General features: G+C 42.1%; 1 protein-coding gene across 1 annotated transcript; it reads left to right on the top strand.

Moving 5' to 3' along the window:
- Positions 1 to 60: 60 nt before the first annotated feature.
- Positions 61 to 13,070, top strand: LOC121613613 (actin-related protein 2-B-like). Its single transcript, XM_041947109.1, has 9 exons — positions 61 to 189; positions 2,681 to 2,791; positions 4,772 to 4,987; positions 5,098 to 5,170; positions 5,871 to 6,007; positions 6,445 to 6,594; positions 8,376 to 8,521; positions 9,036 to 9,168; positions 11,351 to 13,070. The coding sequence occupies exons 1-9, from the start codon at positions 142 to 144 to the stop codon at positions 11,519 to 11,521; spliced, it is 1,185 nt and encodes a 394-aa protein (XP_041803043.1). The 5' UTR covers positions 61 to 141; the 3' UTR covers positions 11,522 to 13,070.
- Positions 13,071 to 16,011: the final 2,941 nt, after the last annotated feature.

Raw genomic sequence — 16,011 nt, 5'->3', positions numbered from 1 at the left:
GGAGTGACTGACATTTGAGCGGCTCTGTCTCACACCGGATGAGCACCCTTCCCTTCCTCCTCTCGGCCGGGTTGGTGTGTCTTCCTTCCGGCTTGCCGAAGAAAGTTGAGGGAGGTTCAGCGGCAACTGGGCTTTTACACAATGGACAGCCAGGGAAGGAAAGTGGTGGTCTGTGACAATGGAACCGGGGTAAGTTTGCCGTTCTGGTTTGACACGCTATCGGTTCACGGCTTGCTTTAAACGGCGCCATTATGTCGAACGATTTGCTGAAACAGGAAGTGGGGCTGTCAGCGTCCAAGCTAGCTATCGTTGAACTGGGTGGGTAGCTAGCTAGCCAGTTAGCAAGCGAATTTTCATTCATCCAGACCAGGCACGGAAATAGCACGCAGAGTGAGCGTAAATGTCAGGATAAAAGCTGAGTAGACCGCTCTGACAACAGGTCTCACATCGACACTACCCCCAAAATTAAGGCAGACGAGTAACTGTTCATTTGCTACCAACCGTTACTACGCTAAGGCAGCTAGCTAACCTGCTAGTTTACTGCTAGCATTTAACAGCTGGCTGTCTGCTATATACGTTCCAGTCTGGCAGCTGCGTCGGTCATTTCAGCGATGTGTTTTGCAAACGGTGCCGACTTTGCAGAGCTATTGACGGTGTAATTTTGATTTAATTAAAGTGGCTAAATTTTTGTACTGATACCCAACGGCGGCTAGGTGTTAGCTAGGCCGTGTCAGGTTAATTGAGGAAACACCTTAATGTTTTCCTGTACAGCAGCTAGCGTCAACTTCCCGGATACAAATGGCACATAACTTGCGGTTAGCAAGGTCTTTGAGCCTTGAAAATACCACACCGCTTACTTTGTCCACTTATGTATTCGTCCCCTCTCAGTTCTGGTTTTGCATGATTTCACTGGATAGATCAGGGCTTTTGTCGGGTTGACAAAAACCTCGGGAAATTGTGAGTGTCGAATAAGAGGTAACTCGAAATAGTCCTAAATAAAGTGGGGAAATAACGACCGGTCATATCTGCACCACTGAGGAAAAACGTTGGTCACAACCCAGCTGGGGGGTTCAGTGGTCCACAAGGATGGTGGATTTGGGTGGTTTTTTAAGCTGCTGTGGTGGGTGGACAATACGAGCAGTTTCTACCTCATCCAGCAGATAACACACACTTTGCTGATCTGTGTTTATGTTAAGGAGTCAGTCAGTTCACACACTGCCACTGTTGGATAGTAGGTACATCCTTTCTGAACAGTGTCAGCAGTCAAAGAGGATGCTGGCTCAGCATGGCGGTGACTAATAAGTTTTTTTGAGATGTGACTTTTTCAAGAGCTTAAAAAGAGGGCCATGCATCAGGTTTGAACTGAGAAGTCAAGAGGAAGTGAGAAGAGTCTGAACCGCAGCCTCATATGTCACCAACTTATTTTCAGAGCCCTCATGCATGCTGTTTTTTTTTTTTTTTTTTTTTTGCATCTGAGGCCACTGTTAATTCACATAATTGAACATGCAGCTGCAAAACAAGATGAAATACATCTTTGAATTGTTTGGTTAACTAATATATATGGCACTGTAGAAGTTGAACTGGCTCTCTGTAAGATGATTAATTATGCAGCCGCTGATTTGAATTTACATTTCTACAGACAGAATCGGTTTGTTTCACCTGTTGTTCTTATAATGGAGAGAGCTGTGTGCGCTGATTCTTAAGGTTTAATTAGTTCTATCAACCAGTGACACTGGCATAATCACTAACTCACATTCTTTCATTTTTATGTTGTTTGAGGTTGTAATAGTACAAAAATGTGTGTCCGTGTGTGCACATGTGTACCACTGAGTGTATATGCTATATATATGTAATGTTGTGATAACAGGCACACACTTAACAGCAGTGTTAAAACTATTATTAAAGCATTGCAGAGGACCGTGTGTGTTGCAGTACGCAAGGGAAAATGTGTTGATTAGAACTGAACAAAATGTTGACATGATATCAGTATTCTAATCCGAAATCTTGTCTGGGATTTCACTTGTCAAAGTACCACGATACAATTTAGATGCGATCTCGTCCTGGTTTTACAGACTGTCTTACATTTCAGTGATTCTCTGAGCTCATGTACCTTTTGTTGCTCTGTGCAGTGAACAGTAAATAGCTCGACCTGCTTGGTCTTTATGTCCACTCAGTATTAATGATTGTCTCTGTGGTTGAACATTTTCTGTAAAATGCTCTCAGATTATTGATTTATACAGGTGTATCATGGTACACAGCTATCAGACACATTATCATGATTTTTGTTAGTGTCAGCCCCGTCATATTAACATCTTATTAGACATTTTGAACATTTGAATTTGAAGATTTGAGGAATTGATACATTCACCAAAAATATGCTTAATGACTTTAGTAAGATGAAACAGTTAAAAGCTGTAGATCAACCTTAAACGATTTTAAGGTACTATTGTGGTTTCCACAGATGTTCATATTCCTTCACATACAGTACATACATGGAGGTTCTGTGATTGTTGCGTTTGCGGTTACATTTTTATCTGTCTAAATGCTAAATAAGCCTTTAGACAGATAAGTTATCAGCAGGATGGCGGTGAAGTCGTCTTGCTGCACAGTTTATCTCATCAGTAGTTAAATGTATTTCCTCATCACTTCCTCTGTGCTCTGGTTTTCTTGCCTCCTTTAGTTTGTCAAGTGCGGCTATGCAGGCTCCAACTTCCCAGAGCACATCTTCCCTGCGCTTGTTGGGAGGCCCATCATTCGCTCGACTGCCAAAGTCGGAAACATTGAGATCAAGGTAAGAACTGGTCCACCTGACGTTCCTTGAATTATTGTTTTGTCTCACTGTGAAGTTTTGATTTCAAGTCTGTCTCCGTGATGAGACAGAAATCTGATCTGGAAACAGAGAAAAATCAGTTTTTAATATAAGCACATCAATGCCACAGTCTCGTTTCACTGGTAAAGATCTGTTGCAATTTTGTAGTGAGCCCCAAGAAGAGTTTGCAGTCGAGCTCTGAATCAGTCCTCTTTTCACAAGCCCTACCTTTTAGACATCGTTCTAGTACAAACAAGAGAATCTCAAGTGTGTTCCTGGATATATGAAATATTTGAGTAGATACAGTAATTTACAACTCTGATTCCAGAAAAATTGAAAACTGTGTAAAACAGAAGAAAAATCAGAATCCAGTCATTTGCAGACAAACTGTGTTTACTGACAGCGGTGTTACAAAGTGTTCCTGAGCCCATTTAGATCAGTTGATTCGGCAACAGAAGTCTAAGCGTCAGTAAATGACAGTTTCCCATTATTTTAGCATGAAGCCTATCTTTGTCTTTCTCCCGTTCTTTTGTTTATTCACCTTTTTTTTTTTTAATATCTACCCTCCTCTTCCTCTATGTTTTGTTCCCCCACGGTGAAGTAGAATGCCCAGAAGATGGTAAGTTCAGGTTGGTGTGTGCCTCCTGTTCTTGCCTGCTCCGGAGAGTTGTGTCATGTTTCGATCTAAACTGAAAGTTAAGCTCTCTTTCTTAGTTTTTTTTTTTTGTGTGTGTGTTTTTTCTTTGTTTTCTATCATTTTTTTTACATACACGTTAATTAAATTTTTCTACATCCAAAATTGTTTGCTGGTTTTTGACGTTGATTTTGGGTGTTGTTGGTGAAATGAGTGGCGGAGAGTCAGATGTACAGCCCCTATGTTAATGCACTCCTCTCTCCAGGCTGATAGTGAACAGAAAAGGCTGTGATGAATCATTGGCCAGCTGTTATCGATGGAGTGCTAAAAGAGATTTTGGACTGATTCCATTTTAAGAGTCTCTGATCTGCTGCTGCATCCTGACAGCTACACCCCCCCCCCAATCCTGCTGCTATATAAGGCCTGGAATAATCACAGCAATTTTCAGCTAAAAAGAGCTTAAAATGTCAGCTGTTGCTAGAACGTTTTAGTGCCAATGATAAATGTTGTGTATCTATATGCATCACAGATCTATTTACTTTACTTTTGTGACGCCACAAATATATTTTATTCAAGAATGTCCAATTCAGAGCATTTGCTTCAGTATCTGCGAGCGGCTCACCTTTACAAGTGCAGAGGAAGTGCCCAAACTCAAAGAAGCATGGCAGACAGCTGGAAGTTGGAGACGGAAGCACATCTGTTATTCTGTTTTGCTTTTTACTTCTTTTTTTTTTATTGAGACCACATGGAGACGATGCCTGTGACTGGTACTTTGTTAATGCCAAAGCACACAGGATGAACCCATAAAATGGCTGCCTTCAGTAGGCTTTTGATGTCTCCAAATGGAACGTGAGATGCTTGACTGTGTGGCTAACACTGAGCTCTAACCCAGCGGTTGTTTACATTGCCAGGCTGCCTTGCATGCAGCTAGTTGAATGGTACTAAAACAAGTGGTTTACTGTAGCTAGAGGGAAACACAAGTGTTTCCAGGTGTAGCTGCATGGAAAATAATGGCTTGTTGTGCATGCTGGGTAACTGAGTTTTAAAGTGAAACGCTATTTAGGGCGAAGCCATGAATGCATCTGTCCTCATCTAACAGATGACTCGTCTCAGGGCGAGTGAAAGCTTGATGATCCAGTTAATCTGATTTTATGAGACCAGCAGACCAAAGGGCAAGTTGAAAGTGCTGATTTTATTGCCCTAAACCAATACTCAGTGCTCATCCCTACTCCCAGTGACCCTAAATGATCCAAACTGGGTTTCAGACATGGGGGACCACACTGCATCTAAATATTTATCTGTGTTGAACTTTGACCTCACCCTACCAGGACCTGATGGTGGGTGACGAGGCCAGCGAGCTGCGCTCCATGCTGGAAGTCAACTACCCCATGGAGAACGGCATCGTCAGGAACTGGGATGACATGAAGCACCTGTGGGACTACACCTTCGGCCCAGAGAAGCTCAACATTGACTCCCGCAACTGCAAGATTCTGCTGACCGAGCCGCCCATGAACCCCACCAAGAACCGCGAAAAAATCATTGAGGCATGTTTACGTTGATTTCTGTGTGTGTTCAGCTTAAAGGTATTTTTGCGGTAAAGGAGAAATGAGTTTGTTTGAACAGTCTGTCTGATGTTTTCTGGCGTCTCTTGCAGGTGATGTTTGAGACCTACCAGTTCGCAGGAGTCTACATTGCTATTCAGGCTGTGCTGACACTGTACGCCCAAGGTAAGAAGACACATATGTTTGTATTGCAAATTGAATCAAGAGACACATTAACATTTTGCTATTGACTTCCAGCTTCCATATCAAACCTCTTCCAAACCACTCACCCACTAATTAGATTGCCCTGATACCAGAATTATGTCTGTGTTGTAACCGTGTACCAGGTCAGAGACAGAAGGCTTTTTATTTAAATTGTAGAATATTCTTCTCTGGCAGCTTTTAACTACCACACCTTTGTCAAACGGTTTGTGCAAAGATTTGTTTTATGAGACTACTTAGATACCAGATGTGATATTCTTTGTGCCAGAGAGTCTAGACAGTCACATGAACATTACTGCAGTGACACGATATCCTGACATGATCTGAAGTGCTGCGGTGTGTTAATACAACCACCTGTGTGCTGTTTCAAGCAGGGTCAGGTGAACTCTGAAGCTGTTTGCACGTACAGTCAGTCTGTTTCTACTCACAGCCCTGCATGAGGTCGTTTGCTGCTCCACCATTCTGTCTCTGAGTTTCTAACCAACTTGTGAACAATTATTAGCAGTTAATTACATGTGTTATCGTTCCAGTTTTTGCGTGTTTACCCAGCCAACAAGGCTAACAATCAGTAGCCCAAAAAGCACACAATGGATAAATTTCAGAAACAAACACACCCATATTGATAGAATCGTAGATTATTAACTGTATATTGTGTGCGTTTTAGGCCTTCTGACCGGTGTGGTGGTGGACTCGGGCGACGGTGTGACACACATCTGCCCAGTTTATGAGGGCTTCAGCCTGCCCCACCTGACAAGACGCCTGGACATTGCAGGCAGGGACATCACCCGCTACCTCATCAAGGTATTCAGTCAGACATGACAGTCTCTCGGTGTGATACAGACTTACAAAGAACACAAGAAAAAGATGCTAGATTCTAGATAATGAGACTCCATCATAATGCACTGCAGCACCATCATTCCACTTGCAAATCAAGGTATCAAATTCATTCAATGTTTAATGTAACAAATATGTTGGAGTTCAGTATCTTTAAATGGGTTGTAATCATATCAGTCTGTTTGGTAGACTGTTTTAAGAAGGGGAAACAGACATCATCTTCTTTGTAAAATAAAGCAGTGGTCTTCATTTTAGAAGGCTTGTAGCACTACCACTAGCTCCTGTTTAAATGAACAGATTGAGAAGTCTCAGCAGTCACTATAAAGAATGTTGCTGTTTGACCCTCCTGATCCTTGTTCTGATTCCACTGTCCTCTCCCTCCCTCCCTCCCTCTCTGGATGCAGTTGTTGTTGTTGAGGGGCTATGCCTTCAACCACTCTGCAGACTTCGAGACGGTGCGCATGATGAAGGAGAAGTTGTGCTATGTGGGCTACAACATCGAGCAGGAGCAGAAGCTGGCGCTGGAGACCACCGTGCTGGTGGAATCATACACGGTGGGTACTCACATGTGTATATTTTCAAGATTAAACACAAATCTGCTTCAATTCATGTAGATTTAATTGGACGTTATTTTAATAAAAACGTATTGGACCACAGAGGGCATCAGTACACAGGTTGTTGGTACAGTCCCTATATTAATCCTTGAAGACAAAGTTTAGGATATCGCTTCTTGTACCTGTTTGTGAGAGTTGATTCACATAGTTGTTGAACTGCTGCTGAGCTCACTATGTAACCTTCATTAGGTGTGCAGACACAGTAGCCAGTGTGTGGCCAGGCTTAAAACAGCTTGCTGCCCCCACATGGACATTTTATGCAATGTATAGGGGAAAATGAACTGGATAAAGAAGAGACACGCCATAATGGATAATGCAAATATTTAAATGAAGACCCAAAGGGAGAACATATAATAGATCATTTCTGCAGTTTTATTAAACTCCAACATGTCTCCCTTTGGATGATTGCGGTGGCCCAACATTCCTAGACACATGCCATGTCATCCCACTCACTGCTGTCTCCTGTCTAATAAATACAATAATTAAAAAAAGAACATCTCTTATGAAAGAAATAGAGGAATGAACTAAATCAGATACCTGCGCTCAAGAAAACCAGTCAGGACACAGTGAGACTGCGTGTAAGGGTAAAGAGGACAAAGCATGTATTCATTTTTAGAAAACAAATGCGCAATAGCTGCTAAAAAACATTAAATTTACTCATCTAAATTTTCTTAAACACATTAAGCAGTAGCTTTTTTTAGCTTAGCCATTAAAAATACATAACGTATTTCCCGGCCTCAGGGGATTCTCATTTTTGTTGTGTTTTGTTTTTTTTTAAATGTAAAATGAGTTATTTTTATGCACACCACATGCACACAAGTTTCTGCTAATAATAGTAGAAAGAATTCCCTCTCAAAGGCTTGTTATTCAAAAGTGGCAGTATTTTGAAGTAATCAGAACTAATGGGGTAACTAAATCTGCTTCAGCACTGAGCTAAGTAGACTACCACATGCCCGTTGTCGGCTCTGTTGGCCGCTTCAGGACAGGGCAGTGCTGCTGACTAACTGTTTTCTCTGGGACTCAAACATATGGGGGTGCAGCGCTCCTCCACCAGCCTTGCTTTTCTTTCCAAGGCCCTTTTCCCTGCACTGGGAACCACAGAATCTAAACGCAGCTCCTGAAGTCTGTGTTGCTGCACGCCTTACCGAGCACATGTTGTGTCTCAGAGCTCACTGACCATGAGTGTTTGGGTTAGTGTAGGCGACCGTGTGTGTGTAGGTGTGTGAACATGTATGTGTAAGTACGGTTTTGTGTGCACGAGTGTGCCGAAACAAGGAGGGCAATGTAACTGTGGCCGAAGGGGCCTGAACTGTGTGTTACATCATTTCCTGTGCAGCCACTTTGCGGCGGTGGCTGGGCTCCACTTCCTCCCACTGCCCTCGTCTGAATGAAGCCTTTTTATAGTCGCACACATTCACTCTGCTCAGTTCGGAGCCTACACTCTTTGTGCTTCAACTTGCTGTGCAGTACTACCAGAGTGTTGTAGGACTTTATTTTCAAACTGCAGTAAACACACATAAATCTTTGTTTTAAAAGGCTTATTGAGAAGTTATGACTTCCTTTCATACATCACAAGCATCCATTGAGCAGTATCATTCTTGATTCTTACATTGAAGATTTATGACTCTCTGTTGAGTCATACATTAGATCTTAGCTCTTCAGTGGTGTCATATTTTCTTTTTTCCTTCTCTTTTCATCTCATCCCTCCTACACATCTCCAGCTGCCAGATGGTCGTGTGATCAAGGTGGGAGGAGAGCGGTTTGAGGCCCCGGAGGCTCTGTTCCAGCCCCACCTCATCAACGTGGAGGGCGTCGGAGTGGCCGAGCTCCTCTTCAACACCATCCAGGCAGCCGATATAGACACCAGGTGAGGCTAACGAAAGTGCACAGGCACTCTGTGCTGTCAATAAAGATGGGCTGATGCATTGATGTATACTTAACTGAGAGCGCTCTTGCACAAATAATACACAACATTAAGTCACAGCACACACACAGATGGAAATATGCAAAACGGTGGTGTCGACCCAGCAGAGCTCCCACTGATGCAATAGAGGGTTTTGGACATCAAACTAAATATTTCTTGCACACCAGAACTCTGTATGGAAAGTATGAAAATTTATATTTGGGCATGTAAAAGAGTAGAAATATAAAAAAATGCTTGTAGTCAGTATTTTTATCTTCATTCTTTATTCGCATCCCCATAAGCTTCCACAAAGGAGTCCCTAGTTTACCTGGGGTCTGTGCAAACTCGGTGAAATATGGCGGCTGGGAAAGCAACTAGAATTATTGTATTATTTTAAGATGCTTCTTCTTCTCTTCCTGTCTGCACATTGTTTGGTCTCTCCCTGTTCTCAACCTTCTCTGTGTCCTCCTGTCGTCAGGCCTGAGTTCTACAAACACATCGTGTTATCAGGAGGATCCACCATGTACCCGGGCCTGCCTTCTCGCCTGGAGAGGGAACTCAAGCAGCTGTACCTGGAGCGTGTGCTCAAGGGAGACGTGGACAAGCTTTCGGTAAGATATCAACACCTCATTTATAATTACACTGAGCTGAAACTGTTCAGATGTGCGCTCACAGGTCATACAACATTAATTTCAGCTCAGAATAGAGCTCGGTTAGTATTGGTTGCACTGTGATCAATGTCGTCTTAAAGGAGGTCAAGTTCAACACACAGATGAGCCAAAGTCTGACTTTATTGCACCAGGCCTTTCACTTGGTGTGAATTACTATTTCCAGCTGATTCTCTGGGTTTGTTTAAGTTGGCCTGGGCGAGGTCTTCCACATGTGAGAGAGCAGTAAAGTGCCAGAAAGGGAATGTATTTGAGTGAGTTCAGTGTGTGAACGGTGACTGACACTTGACAGTATCTCCTTTGTCCCGATGACGTTAAATCCCACACACTGGGAGTTCACATTTGCAAAAATTAAAAGCCTTGTATTATGTGCTGCTACTACTTGAGCCGTGTCTGTCTCGAACACACGTGCAAGGAGCAATGTTGATCATTAAATCTTTAGTCTTAACTTGGTGCAGTGTATGCAGACCACCACCAGGCGGTGCCAGAGGTTAACAGACAGTCACTTAACTTAAACAGAGCACTTTAATAACAACAAATGTGAGCTTCACTTCCCAATGATAAATATTTGTTTTGGAAAAATATCACTACATGATATTTCCACGTGAGTATCTCAGAGAGACAGATGATCTTACACAGAACTATTTTGTAAACAAAGGTCTGCAGATGACTCATGAGGGTTAAAAGCGAGTCATTATGTGCTTTACTTTTCTGTCCACAACTGCAGCCTGTTTCTGAGACTGTTCATCTTTTTGGAATGGGAGTCTTTATATGTAGCCGTCCTGTTTTTCACACATATCTTTCATGAAACGATAATCAAATGTGTGCAGTCTGTAACAAGACAGACTCGGCTTGATGACTGTTAAAAACGTAGTTTACTCTTTCATGGAGAGCAGAGGCTGTAATTCATGTTGGTTACAGTAGATTCCACTGTTAACAAATGGGGAACAGAGCTATCAAGACAAACTTTCTAAACTATGCCTGCTGGTTATTCCTGTTCTCTGCTATTCCAGATGCTCGATTTAATTTCCCTAACTCTTAAAATATGGCTAAATACACCAGCTTCATTTGTGGCTTTGCACCATTAGCCGTTTGTTTGTTGCATGCAACTACGTTTAGACAGCTAGCCACGTGAGCAACAAACAGAAGCTGTGTCTTTAGCCCTATTTGGTGAAAATATGAGTGTTTGGAGCATAGTGAGCAGACGGACGGAGCAGAGAGGTGGGTTGTGTGGCAGGAGTGGTCTGAGAAGTTTGCATTAATGTTTTGATGCTTCTTGTAAGTCTGGTCAGTTGTATCTGACGAACTGAAGCCACCTTCCAAGCTGATTTTGAGTGGAGTATCACATTAAAGCTGCTGATCAATATATTTAGATTAACTAAAGATCTTATGTCTCTGTAATGTGACATGTGTCACTCATAGTAGCAAACCCTCATATAATTATCAGAGAGGTTTTACTCTGCTGTTCCTCTTTTAGCATAGCGATCTAAAATGATGCTGTTTTGTTTCATTTGTGTTGATTGTACACGTAGCAGGCAGCTGTCTTCATAAATTTTCCTCAGGAGCTGGTGGAGACCAAAACAGAGCTAAAAGAGAGTGAATGTTGGACTTGCGTTAATGCAAATGACAATAAAAAGAGATATAGTTTTGTCCCGCCAATTGGCTTTTCTGTTGTCACATTTCAGTTATGATGCAATATTTGAAGTTTGGAGTTTTTGGCGTTAGCCTCCAGCTGTTTAATGCTATATCTTGTTGCTAATGCTGGTTGAGCCAAGCTGCCCTGGGCACTGAAGTAATGACAGTTGTTCTTGCGTTTGCCCTGGGAGCAGTTCCAAATTTTGATTTGAATGTACAAACACCAGCAAGGTATCTGCTGGTGTTGGAAAAGCCTTAAGAAGCGTTTCATTCAGTTTCATCCAAAAAAGGTTTAGGCCCCCAGAACCAACTTTGATGCAAATCTCCAGACAGAAACTGTGCAAAGTTAAGTTCCTAGTGATCAGACAAACATTCTGATCTTAATTATACCAAGCCGAGGAAAAACAAAACACTGAGGCTCGTAGACTACAGGACCTGTCTTTGTCACATGGGACCCTCTTATGTGTCTCTGTGTCCCCGCGTCTTGTAGAAATTTAAGATCCGGATCGAGGATCCTCCCAGGCGAAAGCACATGGTGTTCCTGGGCGGAGCCGTGCTGGCCGACATCATGAAGGACAAGGACAACTTCTGGCTGACCCGGGAGGAGTATCAGGAGAAAGGAGTCCGCGTGCTGGAAAAACTCGGAGTCACCGTCAGATAAAGCACTGGACGGACAGACACGTACACACGTACACACACACACACACACACACACACACACTCACACAGCATACACACATTTCCCCCTCGCCCACATTGCAGAGTATATATCTATTTATCCCTCCTCCTCTCTCTTTCGGTTCTTGACACTCCTCAAACATCAGAGGAAATCGAGCCGTCACCTCCCTGCTCTCCTCCTCTGTCTCCTCCTCTGTCTCCTCCTCTGTCTCCTCTCTCCTCTCTCCTCTCCTGGTTTGGGATTGGCTCACTCTTCTCCTTGCAAGCCCCGAGCACCAATTCCATCTTTTGCAGATTTACACTGAAACCTCTCCTTTACCTAAACAACAAATTTAAAGGGTTAATATTGCCTTGCTGGTGTATTTTGGAGTCTGATTTTCTGCTGGAGAAGGTTAAAACCAGAGCGGTGAATGTTAACTCTGCACGGTTACCTGCAAATAGGTTTGTTGTGAATTAAATTCGGCAGGTGAACGCTGCAGCGAGCGTTTCAGACGGTTTCCTCCAGAGAGGATACATCGATGCAAAGTTTCTCAGCAGCTCGTAAGCGTCTGTTATATCACAATCAGGGTCCACCTCAAACAGCCACGGGCCGCTTTCAGCATCTGTTCCAGGTGAGCGAGGACTGATCACATTTTTATGTCGGTTTTTATAAACGATATCATGACTTTTCTTTTGTGGGAGAGGGATTACTTTTTGTTTTGCTTTTCCTTTTTTTGTGGGATGTATGAGTTCAATTTGTATCTTTTAATTTTTGTTTTTCCATTGACTTTTTCTTTCGTTGCTGTGCACTACTACCATTGTAAATGGAGTGTATTGTGGTAACAGAAGTTCCTCCATGTTTTTATGAAGAATTGATGGTTGATTTATAAAAGGGACAAATACACAAAGGACAGCCCCTGAGCTCGACATCGGGTGTATGACGGTACTTTGGGGTTTGTGGGTGGTGAGACGACAACAATGATGATGATGGAGTGTGTGTGTGTGAGAGTGTGTGTGTGTATGGGGGGGGGGTGATACTATTTGTTCCTCATCAGTCAGCCTCGCCTCTGCCTCCTCTCTCGGTGTAAATCTCAAGCTGAATGAATGGCTGTGATCAGTTGTAGCAATATTAACGACGCCACAGCGCCTCACCTGTCGTATTCCTTCAGGTCCACCAAAGCAGGGGGGCAGTCGCAGGTCAGCGATGAGACGGATTTGAATCAGGGCGCAGAGCAACTCAAAACTGGGAAAATAAAACGGTATTTTGTGGATGCTGAAATGCTGTTGAGACCATCTTTACGTTCTCCAGCCTTTCGCTCCCAACGGTCGACTTAATGATTACTGGAGGCACTTCTATTTTGAGTATGATAAATGTGTTTTTTTTTTCCTCTTTCCATGAACGTCTATCCAGTGCCAAGTGCAGTTAATGTTAACTGGATCTCTCATGTTTTAATGTCTTTCTTTTTGTCACTGTTTTTGTTTTTATTTTCCTGTGTTGTTCATAGCATAACTGCCTAACGCTGATTTAAATAAAGAAAAGTGATTTATAAGGACGTTTGTGTCGGACCTGTTTTACAAACTAGTATTTAAGGCTGATTAGATCAGTTAATGAAACTGCTGCACCTGACAATTATTTCATAATCGATTCATTCCTCGACTAGTTTTGTTATTGTTTTGTCCAAAAAGTGTAAAAATGTCCATAAAAAACCCTCAGAGCACAAAGTGATGTTCTCAAATAAAAACTTTAAGTGACCAGCAGTCCAAACTCCAGAGATGCTCAGTGAACAGTCAGCAATAAAGTCTCACATTTGAGAAAGGAAGCAGTGAATATGAAAAAATGTCTGAAACTATCGACTCTTAATCATAGTTGTGCCCAAGTAATCATTTCATTTCTCAAAATCACATCTCTTGTTCGCAGTTTAAGTTGTTTTAAGAAAGGCTGAACGATAAACAAAATTATTAATCAAAATTGCAATATGATCAAGTGCAATATCCAAACTGGATCACATGTGTCACAACATAATATTACAAATGAAGCGTTGCTGCAGAGACGCTCTGGCCTGCAAGTCATGTTCTCCAGACGTAATGAACATGCTTGTTGGGTACAGGCCATCCTTTTCATGTATTTACAGTGAAAATTAAATGCAAAATTTACCATTTGCAGTAAGATTGGAAGGCATCCTGTGTACCTGCTGTTACTTGCTACAGTTAATTCAGTTCTTTCATTCAGTGTACACAGATGAGGCTTGTTGTCCAGCCTCCATCAGCCATCACCATCATCTGATTACCTGACACCAAACAGAAATTATGTGCGAAAGCTCCTCACTCTTGACCTCGGAAACAGTTTCACCAAAACTCAAGGCCCTCTTACAAGCCTTTTCCTCAGCTTTCAACTGTACCACTTGTTAATTATGGTTTTATTTTTAGCACGTTTGAGATTAAAATACTTGAACAAAACAAACCCAGCTGAGACACATACTGAGCTCACATGTCAACACATCTGTCTCCATGACAACTGAGCCCCTTCCTCCGGTGAAGACCATGTGATACAGCTGAAAGCTCTAGAAGAAGCTAGTTAGTGGACGTCAGTGAGTTGGGATTGTTTTGTCAGTTGTCAAATCGACATCAGCAAAGAAGCCAACTCTGCCATCCTGTCCAAACATTTCGTGCTCATCTCTCAGCATTAAAGCGAGACTGTTTAAAACCCTTTTTAAAGAAGAAATAACAAATTTCTTCTCTTAGTACAAATAGTTGAAATCATAAAATAATAAACACTCAGGTGTTTTGCTGCTACAGCCGTACCTGGTCTGTATGACCAGCAGGTAACTAATGCTAGCCAATGTTGGCAAACTTAAGAAAGACCTGCTATTTAACCAATATTACAGAGTTAGGTTGATGACTTTATGACCCTTGGATAACTGTGCTAATGTTAGATTATGTTTCAGCTTTGACTATCATCTATCTTCTGCCTCCTTTACACTGCACTACTGTGTAACACTAACATGTGTGCAGCAGCATTCATTTCTGCAACAAGAAAATAGTATTTAATGAAGCAGAGGTTTGTTATCAGCATAGGTTTTTACTCTGGAAATCTAGATATCGCACTGGAGCAGCCGGGCACTGCTTGTTTATGGCTTTTTATTTAAGTTTGGAATAAAGTGACTTAAAAGTTGAAGTTATTTTTGAAGAAAAATCTGAAAGCAGCGAAAAATCACAATTTCCTTGAGCTCAATGTGGCGTCATCAGATGTCTTTTTTTTGTCTGGCTAACAGTCTCAAACCCAAATGTACTCAGTTTATCATAATGTAAGACAAGGAAAAGCCGAAAACTTATATTTGAGAACCTGGTAACATGCAGCAACATAAAATATTTGACATTTTTGCTTGTAAAATGAGAGACTTGATGAGTCGATTATTGGACTAACCTTTGCAACTCTAGTTCTTTTGCAGAGAGCTGGAGGGAGGTTAGAGGGGCTGATAGATGATACCCGAGAAGAGGATGGAGGCTTGAAGGTGGCTGAGCCTTAGCACACAGACCAGGAGGAGGAAGAGGAAATGGAACAGTGGCAGAGGACTGGCGCCACCAGAGGAAGAGGCTCTCTTTCCGTGCCTGAAATAAAGATCTCACCCAGACTCTTCCGGCCTGGTTCCATTTTAATCCCTCGACTCTTGCCACTTCCCTCTTAACCCTGAACTGTTACCTCTGAAGCGCCGTTTGAAGTTTCCTCCCCATCAGAGCACAAATAGGCGCATCGCCGGGTTCCAGCAGAGGTGGGAATACTGAAATATTTTGGTGCAGTTTGCAGGGACTTTACTACCACTAAGAAGCACATATTGTACTTTTCACTCCTTTATGTTTAATTTAGTAGTTAAAAAAAATCTTAACTTTTCTTCTTTTCATGTACTTAGACTAAAAGCGTTATTTCCACAGTGAATTTTAGACAAACTAGACAGAGAATTAGTCATGACCAAGCTTTGAACCTCAGCTTTTCAGCCAAAATACTCCAAAAAATTTGGATTTTATGACAACTGGACTGATTGTGTGATACGACCACGAGCTCCAGAACAGCTACTAAATGGACCTTGTGGTGTGGCGTTGTCTCAATGAAAGCCTTGTTTTGGATAAAATGTTAAAAAAAAAAAAAAAAAAAACAACCTCTCCATCGCTCTATTTTTTTGTTTTATTTCATTTTAATGTCTATTTTTGGGGGCGTTTTATTACCATGTTAACACGTGGTAATACACAGAAACCATTCTTCACTGTCAGCACTTTTTCTACTTTTGGTGCTTGAGTATTTTCAGCTGCTAAAACATTTACTTGCAATTAACTTTCTGGAGGACTTTTATGACAAAAATGACTGAATTTGTAGTATTTTTCTCTACTGGTTCACTAGTTGCACAAACTCTTATCAGCTAAAACATTTTCCACAGGGTGGGAGTAGAGGGATGTTTTCCTCAGCAGTCTCACACTCCACCTCAGGTGCAGGGTTTGAAC

The sequence above is a fragment of the Chelmon rostratus genome, chromosome 11 (assembly GCF_017976325.1).
Source record: "Chelmon rostratus isolate fCheRos1 chromosome 11, fCheRos1.pri, whole genome shotgun sequence".
Taxonomy (NCBI): domain Eukaryota; kingdom Metazoa; phylum Chordata; class Actinopteri; order Chaetodontiformes; family Chaetodontidae; genus Chelmon; species Chelmon rostratus.
The sequence above is the reverse complement of the archived record's forward strand: the minus strand, read 5'-3'. Positions and strand labels throughout refer to the sequence as shown.

What these genes read in the sequence shown, in the direction of transcription:
- LOC121613613 (XM_041947109.1), top strand. Translation starts at nt 142, where the DNA reads ATGGACAGCCAGGGAAGGAAAGTGGTGGTCTGTGACAATGGAACCGGG. An exon ending in ACCGCGAAAAAATCATTGAG is followed by an intron (nt 4,988 to 5,097) that starts GCATGTTTACGT and finishes CGTCTCTTGCAG; the next exon opens with GTGATGTTTGAGACCTACCA. An exon ending in GAGACGTGGACAAGCTTTCG is followed by an intron (nt 9,169 to 11,350) that starts GTAAGATATCAA and finishes CGCGTCTTGTAG; the next exon opens with AAATTTAAGATCCGGATCGA.